Below are 14,677 nucleotides of genomic sequence, written 5' to 3' on the forward strand. Positions count from 1 at the left end.
ATCCACCGTGGCATCATGATCCGGTTCTTTTCCTTCCCCGAAGAAATCACCTTGCACACCAACACGAACAACAGCCCAAATGGTAGGATTATGACCAAGAATATGCATTTCATCTTATGCTTCCAACTAGCGAAATTAGTGCCATCAAAATACGGACCTCTATGATGATAATTTCCCTCACTAGACACCATACTCTCATAGGTTGTGAAACTAATTCAATGGAGATCAAAGCTCTAATACCACTTGTAGGATTGAAAGTATGTCTAGAGGGGGTGATTAGACTACTTGACATGATAAAAACCTAGCCTTTTCCCAATTTTAAGTGTGGGCCAGTTTTAGCAAGTATGACTAGTCAAGTACACCCAACACATGCACATCTAAGAGTATAGCAGCGGAAAGTAAAACGTGCATGTGTAAAGTAGAGGGTAAGGTAGTGAGATCAAACGTAAAGGTTGACATGTCGATTTTTGGCATGGTTCCTATAGGTGGCGCTATCGTACTTCCATGTTAGTGGAGACTTCAACCCACATAGGGTAAAGCTGCTAGAGTCCACGGAGGGCTCCACCCACAAGGGGTCCATGAAGAAGCGGCTTGTCTATTCCACCACGGCTTCCGTCCACACAAGACTAGCTCCACTCACGGTAGATATTCACGAAGTAGGAGATCTCCTTGCCCTTACAAACATCTTGGTTAAACTCCACAACACGAAGTAGGAGGCTCCCAAGCGACACCTAACCAATCTAGGAGGCACGACCCTCGAAAAGGTAATAGATGTGGTAGAACTATGAAGTCCTTGCTCTTGTGCTTCTAAAGATAGTCTCATCAACACTCAATCACTCTCTCTCAGATTTGGCAGGGGTAGGAGAGATTGATCTTGTGGAAAGCAACTTGGGGAGGCTAGAAATCAAGGTTCAAATGGTTGGAATGGAATCTTTTGATCTCCACACATGAGTAGGTGACTCTATCTCAGAAAAATGGATCTGGCTAGTGTAAGTGTGTTCTGAGTGCTTCGTCCACGAATGAGAGGAGGTGGATGGGGTATATATACGCATCCGCCCAAATCCAACAGTTACAACATTACTGCCCAACTTGGTGACACCGAAATGAATCTTGATGGTACCGAGTTGCACTAAATGTGGCAAATTTTGAATTCTCGATGACACCATATAGGAATCTCGGTAGTACCGATCCGATGACCTAGACTGGTTTCCAAATCTCAGTGAGACCAATTTCAAACTTAGAAATTCCAAAACTTGAGATCTTATCAATAGAAAGTTGGTCACACAATCTCGGTGGCACCGATAGGAATGTTGGTGGTACCGAGATGGTAGGGTTTGGCATAGGTTATGTGAAGTGTAAAATCGGTAGGGCCGAATGGAAATTGTTGGTGGCACCGATTTTGCTGGTTTGAGTTTGCACAGAGATATTTTGTGGGAGAATGGCTGAGTATTTTTGGTGGCTACCTCTAAGCACTTGAGCAACCAATTCATCATAATACCTCATTCCCTTTAAATAGTATTGGTTTTCCTATGGACTCAAAGTGATTTCTCACAAATATAAAATGTACAATCTTCTTGCCTGAAGCATGAGCCAATCCTATTCCTTCCTTACATCAAGGGGCATATCCTCACAATCCTATAGCCAAAGCATCTTTGAACTTTTCTGAAATATACTTGAGTGAACTCATTAGTCCAATGATGCATATGTTGTGATTAATTACCAAAACCACCTTAGGGAGAAATTGTGCTTTCACTGTTGGTGAGAGAAAGCCCTCCCTCCCCTTCCCCTGTGCAACCTACATCCTCACCCCTCCCCCGGCCATAGCCGCCACCCATCTATCGGTTGCTCCGTCGCTGTCCAACACCAATGCCTCTATAAGAAATCCAACAATCCCCCAGGCACTTCCGGAGTAGGGTTTGCTAGCGATGCTGCATCAACTACCAACATTGTCTGCCCGTTCTTGCACTGTAAGGCTGTCGGCTACACCCGATCGTCTACCAACATCGTCTGCCCTCGTGTTGCAGGGCGTCTATTGTCGTCCATCTCTGCCTCTGCGAGCCTTCTTCCGGTACAGGGAAGCTGAGGTGCTCTTCACCATCCACGTCTCCACCACGACCACAAGGTATTCACCACTTTTCTCGTAAGGTACCATGGATAGTGGGGACGAGTATTTTTTTCACAACTTCATTTGGTAATTTGATGATTCATCGTCGGATGACGAAGAGCTTGTGATTGTCGCATTGCTCTTCAATGACCACATCGCTAGGAAACAACTTAGGATGAGGGGATCAATCATGGGCCATGCTCCACCCTTGAACCACAATAGGGAGGGCGATCATGCCCTACTCTATTTCGATTACTACGATTACTTTAAGGATTCACTACTCTTCAACCCCCATCTTTTTTACGTCGCTTCCGGATAGTTAGGCATGTGTTCATTCGTATCCAGGAGGGAGTTGTACCATGTGGCAATTACTTTGCGTGCAAGGAGGATGCCCTTAGCAAGGTTAGCTTCTCCTCTTATCAGAATTGCACTACGACAATTTGTATGCTTGCATAGGGAATTCCCGACGATCTTGTGGATGAGTACGCCCGTATGAGTGAGTCCACATGTCTTGCATCAATTTACATGTTTTGTAGGGTCATGGTGATAGTGTTTGACCTTAAGTACCTAAGAGTGCCAAATGCCACAGATACAGCTCGACCGTTGGCCATCAATGCAGATATAGGATTTCCGGGAATGCTTGGTAGGATAGATTGTATGCACAGGAAGTGGAAGAATTGTCCATTTGCTTGACAGGGGCAATACAAGGGGCATGTGTAAGGTTGCACTGTCGTACTAGAAGTGATGGCTTCACAAGATCTTTGGATATGACACTCTTTCTTGGGCATGGCTGGTTCTCACAATGACATTAATGTGCTCGAGCGTTCTCTAGTGTTCACAAATCATGGAAAAGGCCACAACCTAGAGGTCAACTTTGAGATCTGTGACCACTATTAAAACAAGGGATACTAATGAGTTGATCATATTTTTCCTTTGTGGTCAACTCTTGTGAACACAATATCCAGTCCCGAAGGAGAGAAGAAACATAGATTTGCCCAAGCACAAGAGAGTGATAGCAAGGACATGGAGCGTGCTTTTGGTGTGCTTCAATCTCGATGGAATGTCGTTCTCCACCCTCAACTAACATGGAGCACCAAGAACCTTTGGGAGGTGATGACTGTTTGTGTGATCATGCACAACATGATCACGAAAGATGAGCGTGATAACAACATCTACGACCGGCGGTTTGAATTACAGGGTGAAAAAATTATGCATGAGCACCAAGAACCGATAACGTTTGAATAATCCATCCAATTTCATCATGAAATGTGTGATTGTCATACTCATATGTAGCTCCAAAATGAGTTAGTTGAGCACGTGTAAACTCACATTATCAAGCAGTAGATGTATCGGTTCTTTTTTATGTATTTATAACAATTTTAAGTTGTTTGTAAACTTTATATTTTTAATTTGGTTGTGATACTATTTATTAGCATGGAACTATTTTGTTTATTTGTTGTAAACTATATGCGATATTTTATTTTAATTAAAAATATTGTCTAATAGTTCATGGCGTTGAGGTTCTCTCATGGTATTGTGCAACATGTGCGATCCCGAGTCGAGGCACACCATTTGTGAAATGGTGGATCACTACATGCTTCTCGTCAGTCGTCTCCCGGTGTCCTTCAAAAAAGGCTCAAATCCATCATGGCACTCACTCCATGGACTATTTAAAAGCATCGGAGTATATGTATCTTTGATCACCTTTAGCTCTCCACCGTGAGGCTCTTGCAGTGCATCCTAGAAGACGCACGCCTTTGGGCTAGCACAGCTGCGCCGGCGCCAATGGCTTGGCAAACATTGTCTACATTTGAGTTGGCCTAAGAGCATCTCCAGTCGCACCCCAACAACCCCCCCCCCTCCCAAGGCGCCTCTTTTTGCCGGCGCAAAAAATTCCCCCAGACGCGCCCCGACGTCGAATTCCATCGGTTCGGGACTTTTTTGGCCCGACTATCCCACACCGAACCAGCGCGCTAGGGGGCACTTGGGGGCTCCAGTGGAAGGGAAAGTGGCTCATGGACCACCGCTGTTAGGTGAGAATTATCTTTTTCCACCCACATTTGACCCATGCGCGGCAGAATGCCACTCACCCTTCCATCACCATGTCGATACCGACGCCACCCCCTACCCATAGCCACTGCCCCGCCGCTAGAAAGGCCATTCCGAAGCCAAAAAGAGAGGGTTTTGCCGCGACAACCTCCATCTCTGCTACTGGATGAGCTTTCCAGGGATCTGACCACGCACGCGAGGATACCGACGGCTACCCACCCACCACGCTTGCTAGGTGTTCCGCGATTTGCCTATTCGGTCATGGACTCTGACGACGAGGAGGCATCCACCGTTCTCATAGAGGAGGAAGCCGAGGCTGACGCTGGCAACGAAGCGCACCTCATGATCCTTGCTGCTCTAGCCGACCTGTTCACGAAGAATGCAAAGCCACGACAAGGTGGCTCGGCGCCAGGCCACCGCAAGAGCAAGAAGAGGCATCAAATAGAGGGCTATTGCTTGCTCTACGCCGACTACTTCGTCGACGCTCCACTACACAGCGAGAAAGTATTTCAACGTCGTTATCGGATGAGCCGGAAGCTCTTCCTCAAGATTGTGAATGCAATTCGGGAGTTCGATAGCTATATAATTTGCAAGAAGTATTGCACCAACATAGTTGGATTCTCCTTACCCGAGAAGTGCACGACAGATATGAGGATGCTTGCATACGGAGCTTCCGATAATATACAGGAAGACTATGGACGCATTGCCGAGTCCACCATCATTGAGTGTTTGTACAAGCTCTACAAGGCAACGGTGGAAGTGTTTGTACCAAAATACTTGCGATCACCCAATGCTGAAGACAGTGCAGCAGGATCTCGTGGAGCACCTATGGAGGCTCAAGTGCAACGTCTAGTTCAATGTGTTTTAATTTGTGTTCGAATTATGAGCTTGTTTCGTTGAACTATTTGATTTGTATTGATTTTTGTGATGAATTTTATGAGAAAAAATATATTTTTGTTGAATTTGTGTCGAAGTAACGAAGTTGTGTTGAATTAATGTCCAATTTGTGTTGAATGTGAGTTGAAAATCAACGATTGGGGTGAACTTGTGGAGGACGGCTGGAAGCCGGGGCCCAACACCGAAAATAGCATTGACAAGCCTTTAAAAGATGCTACTTTATGTCTAAAAACGTCGTTGGGCGTGAACGACTGGAGATGATGCATCTCCAGCCGCGCCCCCAACAAGTCCCCAAGGCCCTTTTTAGTCGTCGGCGCTAAAAAACGGCCAGTCGCGCCCCGAGGATCCCGCTTTTCGCCGGCGAGGGCCGAAATTGACCCCGACGGTCCTAGACCAAACCCAGCACGCTGGGGGCGACCGAGAGCGTCGGGGAAATGCTTTTGGCGTGAAACGGGTGTGGACCCATCGAGTGAGTGACTAGGCGTGTTTGTCGTCCTCGTCGCCTCGTTTCCCACGAGAATCGATGCGAAGGCTGCGCCGCCAGTCAGTCTTCCATTGATTCTTCACGGACGGCCTCCTCCCGCCTCGTCAAGGCGAAGACGGAGCCGACGCTCCTCCCCGTCAAGCAGGAGCACCTGGCCATGGCCGCCGCCGACGAGACCGCCCTCAAATGGGCGTGGGACGACTACGTCCGGGACCGCGCCCTTAAAGAGATCACTGCCCAGCGCCGCGGTCGCGAGGAGGACGGTGTCATCATCCTCGACGACAGCGACGAGGAGGCTCCCGGGCCTTCCAACCCCGTTCGCCGCGGCGCCCAAGGGAGGAGTGTGGCAAGGATGGCGGCGGAGCGTAGGAGGACGACAACGAGGACGACGGTGACTACACCAACTTCTACAAGATTCTCGACATTTAGAAGGCGAGGACGGGGTTCAATTTCTTTTTTAGATTATGTTTTTATTTCAATTTTATACAAATAACAATAAACACTATGAAATTTTCTTTAAATTTGAGTCGTTTTTAGCCGAATTTAGACCGAGTTTGTTTTAAAAAAGTCGGTTGGGGGCGACCTTTGAGAGAGCAACCAGAAATCCAAGTTCTCACATCGATTTTTACCCGCGTACCCCCAAGCAATGCTATTTCACGCGCGTGAGGGCTGACCGGGTGAAGATGCTCTAACCCGCGGTTCGTCTTCGTCGAGTCCAGTCCACCAGTCACGGCTCACAAAAAATCAAGAGAAAAGATAACATCCACATGTGTGGGCGTTTGCATCTCGCCTACACGCATAGATCGGCGTCCGTTTGTGGTTGCACGAATCTTGGCAAGTTTTGCCAGATTTTCTATGCCACGTAGGACTGGGCTGATGTGTGGGTATTTAGCCACTTTGCCGGCATGCCCGTTTCTCTCTCAGTAGGAATCTTTTTTGGTTTTCGGCTTAAAAATGTTTTATCTCCTAATTAAAAAATCCAACTAAAAATCCGTTTTCACCATTAAATCCGTCTCGATGAGATCTTCAAAACTATATCCCATGTTGATATGTTTCGATGAATTTTTTTTGAGCAAAAGTTGCCATGAAGTTACACTGTAGTTGTCATAGTGTTTACACTACAGTTGCCATGACATGTTCTATCTATTTTTTCTTCTAGATTTAAAGCTATCGTTATATTTTCAACTACTTTTTACGGCAATTTTTATTAATTGACCATGGTAATTTTTAGTAATTAACCATGGTAAATTTAATACATGGATCATGATAATTTTAGTAATCCATCATGGCAAATTTAATTCATAGATCATGGTAATTTTAGAATTTTGATCATGATCGATGAATTTTTTTGATCAAAAGTTGCCATGATGTTTACCCTCTAGTTGTTAGTGTTTACACTAAAATTGTCATGACATGACATGTTCTATCTATTTTTTTCTTCTAGATTTAAAGCTACCGCTAGATTTTTCAACTACTTTTCAAGCAATTTTTATTAATTCACCATGACAATTTTTTCATCATGGTAATTCATCATGGCAATCTTAGTTTATGGTTCATGGCAAGTCTAGTTTCTTAATTCTCCATTTTATAATAATGTCAAAATTTATTTTTAAAGATAGAAGAAAAAAATAGCTGAAACATATCATGACAATTTCAATGTAAAGACCATGTCAATTTATGTGCAATAGACATGACAATTTTTAATAAAAAAAGTCATCAAAACATATTGATATGAGATCTAGTTTCAAAGATTTCGTCGCGATGGATTTAATGGTGAAAACGAATCTTCAATCAGATTGTTCATTTACAAGATAAAACATTTTAAAAACTAAAAATCCAAAAAAAACACTAAATGCATGCATGTGATGATGTGAGGTAGGAGACCGAATATATGGACGTCAGCTGTTTTACCAACACGTAGGCGTGTGAGCTATTTCTATTACACAACACATGAGACGAAACATGTGGCAAAACTTAACGCCCACACGTGTGGGCGTTAGACGTTATTGCGACCCAAAACAAATGTGAGAACTAGTTAGCGAGCGCTCCTTCGAGAGCCTCCCAGCGATCGCTCCCGTGCGCTGTCGTTTGGCGCGTTCTCAGTCGCCGTCACGTGTCGCGCTCTGAGTGTTCCCTGCGTATTTTGCTTTTTTTCGCACGTGTTTTCGGCTTTTTAGAGTGTTTTTTTGGTTTTTTTTCGCACGGCCGTGCCTCTGGGAAAGAGAAAAAATGCGTTTTTTGTTTTCTTTTTTCTGTGAGAGGCACGGTTTTGCTTTCGCGGGAGGCACAATTTTGCTATGGCGAGAGGCACAACCGTGCCTCTCGAAAAGAAAAAAACGCGTTTTCTGCTCTTTCTTTTTTTTGCGAAAGGCACGCTTTTGTTTCCGCGAGAGGCACGATTTTGCTATTGCGAGAGGCACGACCGCGCCTCTCAGAAAGGAAAAAACGCGTTTTGTGCGAGAGACACGGTTTTGCTTTCGTGAGAGGCACAGTTTTGCTATCGCGAGAGGCACAGCCGTGCCTCTCGAAAAGTGAAAAAACACGTTTTCTGCTTTCTCTTTTTCCTCTTCCGCGAGAGGCACGATTTTGCTATCGCGAGATGCACTACCGTGCCTTTCGGAAAGGAAAAAAATATGTTTTCTGTTCTATCTTTTTCCGCGAGAGACGCGGTTTGCTTCCGTGAGAGGTACGATTTTGCTATCACGAGAGGCACGATCGTACATCTCGAAAAGAAAAAGACGCCGGTTTTTTCGTCCGGTTTTTCGTAAAAAGAAGTTTGTCAAAACCTATCAATATGGTATCTAGTTTTGAAGATCTCGACGCGAGAACCCAACGGTGAAAAAAGTTCAAGATTTGAACGCACGATTTTAAGAGATAAAACATTTTTAAAATACGGATCTACGAAAAAAGGAAAACTCCCAGGTCGCCACAAGTGACACCCATGTAGTACGTCACTTGTCGCAATCTTACAATGAATAGCTTCAAGGTGATGCCCCGTATGTAATATAGGATCGGATGTCAGAAAAAGTAGGTTCAGATAAAAAAACGGGATCCTATGCAGGAGAGATATGCTTGAAAAGAAAAGGTGTGGTTCGATGTAAAAGATGAAAAAGTTAAGTAAAAAGTAGAGATGCATGTGTATTAAAGCTTTTTTATTTTTTGATGAGACTTCCTGGTAATTGCTTGCATTGAAGAGAAAAAATCAATATAAATGCATCAAACTGTTTTTTTATGATGAAACATCTATATCCATTTGCGACCATTATACATGGCCAATAGTGATTTCAAAACCAATGCCTTCCCGTTCTCTGCCCCGGGCCTCCCGCCGTCCCGTTTCGCCCACGCGGCGGAACGCCCATCAGGCACGGATGACTCGCGCCACACGCTCCGTTGGAAAAAAGGTTCTCCCCCAGTCCAAGCCCCCTCCCTCCCTCCCCGCGGCCTCGCTTTCCTCTCGCCTCCTCGGCAGCCTCGAGCAGCACCGTGCCGTGCGCGCGGCGAGATGGCGTGCGCGGCCCCACCCAGCCCCCTCCCCGTGGTCTCCCTGTCCGCGCGCCGCCGCAGCGCGACTGCCGCCTACTACCACGCCCCGTCTTCGCGGCTCTCCTCTGGAAACTCGCCCCGCTCTCGGCTGCGGGCCGAGGCCTCCAAGGCCGAGCCGGTCGAGGAGAACCTTCCCGCCGCGCCGGCCCCGTCGGAGCCCCTGCCCCAGCCACGTACCAGGTCGGCGCCAATTTCTGAGCTGTCCCTTCAATTTTCCTTATAAGTAAAAAATAATGGTGTTGTTGATTTTTCCTTTCTTCGTTCGTGTGCAGCACATGGAATTGGAAGGGCTACAACATTCGCTACCAGTGCGCCGGTACGTCTGGCCCTGCACTGGTTCTAATTCATGGCTTCGGGGCAAACAGGTGCGCACACTCTTGTTTACAGTCTACTATTTGCAGGCAACAAAAAGTTCTTCAGTGATCATGGATTCATGGCATAATTACAGTTTATCAACTGCTGTTATACTTTTTTTGATACCAATTTGCTAAAGTGTCCGGTTGGTGCACTGTTCTTTCAGAAGTATTAGTGGGCCACCCACTTATGTGCTACTGTGCTACTAATAATAGAACTATTTGGTCCTAAGCTATATTAGTTCTTCTATTAGAATCTTTATAAAACCGGGCTAGTGCCTAGTGGTAGGGTCGCAGACTTGCAGTGGTGCATGCTGCTTATGAAGGTTCAACTCCAGTCATGAGCGAATTTCTGGTATCTCACCCGGGGGTGGACTCTACCTTAATTATATTGACTAGGTTTCTTTTCTTCTGTTAGAATCTTCAGGTTTTCTCTCCCCTGTAAGTTAGCTGTCTTCCCTTCTCTTGGGAACTATGTAGTACTTATTTCTCTTATTTTCTCAGTGACCATTGGCGGAAAAATATTCCTGTTCTTGCCATGGCAAATAGAGTCTATGCAATTGATCTAATTGGCTATGGTTATTCCGATAAACCTAATCCACGCGAGTTTGAAGAGAGCTTTTATACTTTTGAGACTTGGGGAGAGCAGTTGAATACATTTTGTGCTGAAGTTGTCAAGAGTGATGCTTTCTTCATATGCAATTCAATTGGAGGTATGTTGGATGTTTACACAGAGTAACCGAGCATTCTATTTCTATATAGCCAATGAATTTATAGCAATATCCTGGCTATCCTAGCTCAGAAATTGGAACTGTTTATATATTTAATTATTACCATGATGAGTAAATGAATGATGCTGATTAAATTAGATTGATCAACAATCTTGTGTTTATTTATTTATGTATGAACTGGAGAGATTAATTTTAGGAGAAACATCTTTCTGAGCCCTTGCAGTTGTTCCATTATTCTGCAGGGCTTGTTGGTCTGCAGGCAGCTGTTATGGAACCCCAAACATGTAAAGGTATTGTTTTATTGGATATTTCACTAAGGATGCTTCATATCAACAAGCAGCCATGGTTCGGAAGGCCTTTTATCAGATCATTTCAAAATCTCCTAAGGTAACTCACATTTTATGCTTTCTCGTTATGCTGGTGGCTTGGTGCTCACTACTCACTAGTAGTTTGGTATAATGCCTTTTCTGGTTGTCAGGAACACTGTTGTTGGGAAGCTCTTCTTTAACGCTGTTGCAACACCAGAATCTGTGAAAAATATTCTGTGTCAGGTAATTATTTCAACCTACCATCTTTATATAAAAAAATTATACCACATAATATTCAGATGATGAACATCTTGAATAGGTAAAAGCAAAAGATCTGGATTGCCCCAACCGAATCATATGAGGAGAAACAAATCCCTCTGTAAATACAATTAGATGTGCCATAAAAATTACTGGTATTGGAGCTAAGGCCTATAAGCTTGACCTGAAACTGAAAGCTACTATAAGCTTAAGCCCTAAACCAAAATTATGCCTATAAGCCTGCCTTTCTCCATCTGAGAGAAAATTTCACAAGTTACAACTCATTCAGTGGCAAAGTGTATTCTTCCCAGCAATATGTATGTTTGCCCCATTGAAGTGGCAGTGTAGCTTCTTTATTTATTTATTTATTTTTATTTTACGTAGAAGTTTGTATAAGATAATTTGCATCACACTAATGTTTGTCATTCAGTTTAGAAAAGTGATGCCTGATGGCACATTATTTTGAATCTGATAAGGGAACAGATATAATATGCATGCATGTTATAGCAAGCATGCGAGTTGTATACCTTGCATTCTAGAGGACAGTTTCATTTGGTTTAATTGCATGCTAATAGGATTTCCCTCCCAGAAACTTGCAACTGAAACAGCTTCATGCAAATACAAGAATACTGTATGGGGCTTTTTTCATGAACCATGGAGATGCTTTTATTTAATTGTCTCTGAAGTACAGAATCTGATTTTCTGCTTTACTTAATTAAAGTTTGGTTCGATATTTTCACTTACATTGTGTCAGAGTACACCGTGTATATACCGCACAGTGCATGTGTATAATCCAGACACTGTACGTGATCGTGGGACACGATCACCTGAGTAGTGGCACACGATCTCCTCTCGGCTGCGGCCTCTCTGTAACCTGTATATTTACCCCAGCCGATGAGCAAATAGATGTGTGTTGAGTCCTATCTTCCATCTCATTCCTGCCTTCACATTGGAGCTTATTTTCTCGACCTTTTCTGTTTTACTTATTTAAAGTTTGCTTCGATATTTTCACTCACATTGGAACTTATTTTCTCATCCTTTGCCTTTTCTAATTCTGCTGAAATTCCAGTGTTACCATGACACATCCGCTGTCACAGATGAGTTGGTTCAGTTTATCTTGCAGCCAGGGCTTGATCCTGGTGCTGTGGATGTATTCCTTGAGTTTATCTGCTACTCTGGAGGTCCTCTACCTGAAGACTTACTGCCCATGGTGAAGGTTAGGATTCCTTCAGCTGTGTGATTGGCCGTTTCTTTCGATTTTATTAGAAACATAAGGTGTTGTTTTGGACTGTGCAGTGTCCAGTTTTGGTAGCTTGGGGAGAGAAGGATCCATGGGAGCCTGTGGAACTTGGAAGAGCCTACGGGTCTTTTGATGCTGTTGAAGATTTTGTTGTCTTCCCGAATGTTGGACACTGCCCTCAGGTGCTCTATCGACAGTTGGATTTAGTTGAATATTTTGTACCTAGCATTTTAGTAACAATCTGTATGCATCAAGTGACATCTGTCTCACTTGTTTGTATTTGTCCTTGCAGGATGAAGCACCTGAGCTTGTAAATCCACTTGTTGAATCATTTGTTAAGCTCCATAGTTAGTTCATGGGTATATTATTTTCTCTTTACTAAAGCCACTCGAGCAAAGAGTTGCTGGAATATGGGGATGTCAATTTTACTTGAGGATCACAAATGGGCCGTTCTTTTGTAGGCCATGGTAAGAATATTTACCACAAATACTTGATGTGAAATTGATTGTAGAAAATACTGCATTGCTTATTTCATTGGCAATATAATTTGCATTTTCTCTTTGCAGAACTTCCATTTGAGTTCTGGTGGGGAACACATTTATGGTTCAGGTATGAGACATGAGGAGGAACTATCTGATTTCATTTTATTTCAGCTGAAGAAACCATGTCCTCAGAACGGAGGTTGGTATGAGCAGCACAGGTGTTTTATTCTGGTCGAATTGTTGGGAGGTTCATCGAAAGTGAACGCAACTGCATATGTATGCTTGTATATAATTTTCGTTGTCTCCATAGTCAATGTTACCAATCTTCTCACTTGAGGTTTCTTTGCATACAGAGAAAGCGGGTTTAATTGTTCTATGTTCTGGTATCTTAACCAAAAAGTATTTTTGCCCTAGGAGTGCTTGACCAAAAGTTTAAAGTTCTCACTATTATTAGTATCATCTTGAAAATGCAACAATCTTGGTTGTGCTTTTCTGTATTGTTCAAGCAGGTTTTAAAATTCTGGCATACTTTTGTTTCATACTCCGTATATGCGTGTGTTTACACCGTATTTGCGTTTTATTCAGTTCTGACAATATTTACTTCATTTTTGGGATCAGTATTCATCTCTGCTTCCGCCAAGAATACGAAAATAAATGTGGCATGACGTTTATCCGTGTCGTCATAGCATCGGCGGCTAGGTTTTTTTCGTCACCGCTGTGTCAGTCATACTTTTTGCACTGATGTTTACAGGGCTACATTTGATAATACGATGTCTTAGATGTGTATAGCCTCTTTTCTGTATATCCCCGTTGTATATGGGGTTTCTTGCACTTTTACCACACATGTACATGTATTGATCTTTGACCCCTATGAAGAGCAGTTGCTCATTATCCAACATGGTATTAGATGCTAGGTTAGCCTCTCTCCTGCACGATGCAACTCCGTGGGTGCTCTAGGATTCGCTCGTCGTCGGCCGTCCCTGCCGGGATCTGATGCTCCCCGACGACCTCCTCGTCTTCGCCCGTCGCTGGTCGTCCTCGCTCAGATCTGATGCCCATGGCAGCCTCCTCGTCTCTGCCTGTTGCCCATTGCTTTTGCTCGATGCCGACCGCCCCCTCCTTGTTCGATCGTCGTCGCTTGCCCATCCAGCCATTGTTGCCCTTTCCTCGGCCGCAACCATTGCCTCCTCGTTCGACCGATGTCGCCCCCTCCTTGTCCAGGCTGACTCCCGCTCGTGCCCGATCCAGATCGGGCTTCCTATGAAGGTTGACCAAAAAAAGAGAGCTCCTCATGTCCTCTTTGGGCTATGTCGTTGTTCCTCGGTGCTCGATGATCTTCGATGACACCAACTATGCTGAGTTTGTGGGCTTCATGCGTATTCACATGTGCGGTCTTCTCCTGTGAGGCGTTCTCTCTGACGAGGTCCCCTGTCCGCCCTGCCCTGTTGCTCCCGTGGCTCCTACCCTGTCGGTGTTGAGAAGGGTCGGTCGCGCAGTGACACTTTCTGTGGCTACTGCTCCAGACCAGGTCACTCATAGTATGATTGTCGCTAGAAACATCGAGACCAGAGGCGCTCTTCTTCCAATGGGACTTATGCGTCTTTCTCGACTCCGTCACTCACTGACGACGACATTGTGCGGCTCAAGCGCCTCCTAGCTTCCTCAGTATCTTCATCGACAGGTTCCGCTGCCGCTGTGACTGCTTCCACCCCTCCATCACCGCCGACACCTACATAGTCAGGTACATCTTCGTGGGTTCTGGATTCTGGAGCTTCTTTTCATATGTCTTCTGATTCTTCTGCGTTGTCTTCTCTTGGACCTCTTGATTTTTGCTATTAGTGTTCTCATTGTCGATGGCACACCCCTTCCTGTTGCTAGTCGTGGCACTCTTTCTACTCTGTCTTTTTCTATTCCTAGTGTTTCTCATGTTCTTCATCTTACCATGAATCTCTTTTTCATTGTCCAACTTACTGATTCTGGTTGTCGTGTAATTCTTGATTCCAACTCTTGCTTTGTTCAGGATCTTTGCACCAAGGCTCTGGTTGGTGATGGCCCTCGGCCTCGTGAGTCAGAGGGGCTTTGGGAGGTTGACTCGCTTCGTGGTCCTTCCGCTGACACCATATCTGCCAATTCCCATGCTCTTGTTGCCTCCTCTTCTGCATCCTTCCAGCAGTGGCATCATCGGCTTGGTCACATCTATTGCTCCCGCTTATCGTTGTTAGTGCGTC

General features: G+C 44.6%; 1 protein-coding gene across 1 annotated transcript; it reads left to right on the forward strand.

Annotated features, from left to right (window-relative positions):
* Positions 1-8,932: 8,932 nt before the first annotated feature.
* Positions 8,933-12,917, forward strand: LOC123425582 (pheophytinase, chloroplastic). Its single transcript, XM_045109273.1, has 9 exons — positions 8,933-9,257; positions 9,350-9,442; positions 9,935-10,143; positions 10,404-10,548; positions 10,640-10,712; positions 11,797-11,943; positions 12,024-12,149; positions 12,260-12,434; positions 12,534-12,917. The coding sequence occupies exons 1-8, from the start codon at positions 9,037-9,039 to the stop codon at positions 12,317-12,319; spliced, it is 1,074 nt and encodes a 357-aa protein (XP_044965208.1). The 5' UTR covers positions 8,933-9,036; the 3' UTR covers positions 12,320-12,434; positions 12,534-12,917.
* Positions 12,918-14,677: the final 1,760 nt, after the last annotated feature.

Source organism: Hordeum vulgare, chromosome 2H (assembly GCF_904849725.1).
Source record: "Hordeum vulgare subsp. vulgare chromosome 2H, MorexV3_pseudomolecules_assembly, whole genome shotgun sequence".
Classification (NCBI taxonomy): Eukaryota; Viridiplantae; Streptophyta; class Magnoliopsida; order Poales; family Poaceae; genus Hordeum; species Hordeum vulgare.

Excerpts from the sequence above, each read along its gene's own strand:
- LOC123425582 (XM_045109273.1), top strand. The coding sequence starts at position 9,037 with ATGGCGTGCGCGGCCCCACCCAGCCCCCTCCCCGTGGTCTCCCTGTCC. Across the intron at positions 10,144-10,403 it reads CATATGCAATTCAATTGGAG|GGCTTGTTGGTCTGCAGGCA; the intron begins GTATGTTGGATG and ends ATTATTCTGCAG. Across the intron at positions 11,944-12,023 it reads ACTTACTGCCCATGGTGAAG|TGTCCAGTTTTGGTAGCTTG; the intron begins GTTAGGATTCCT and ends TGGACTGTGCAG.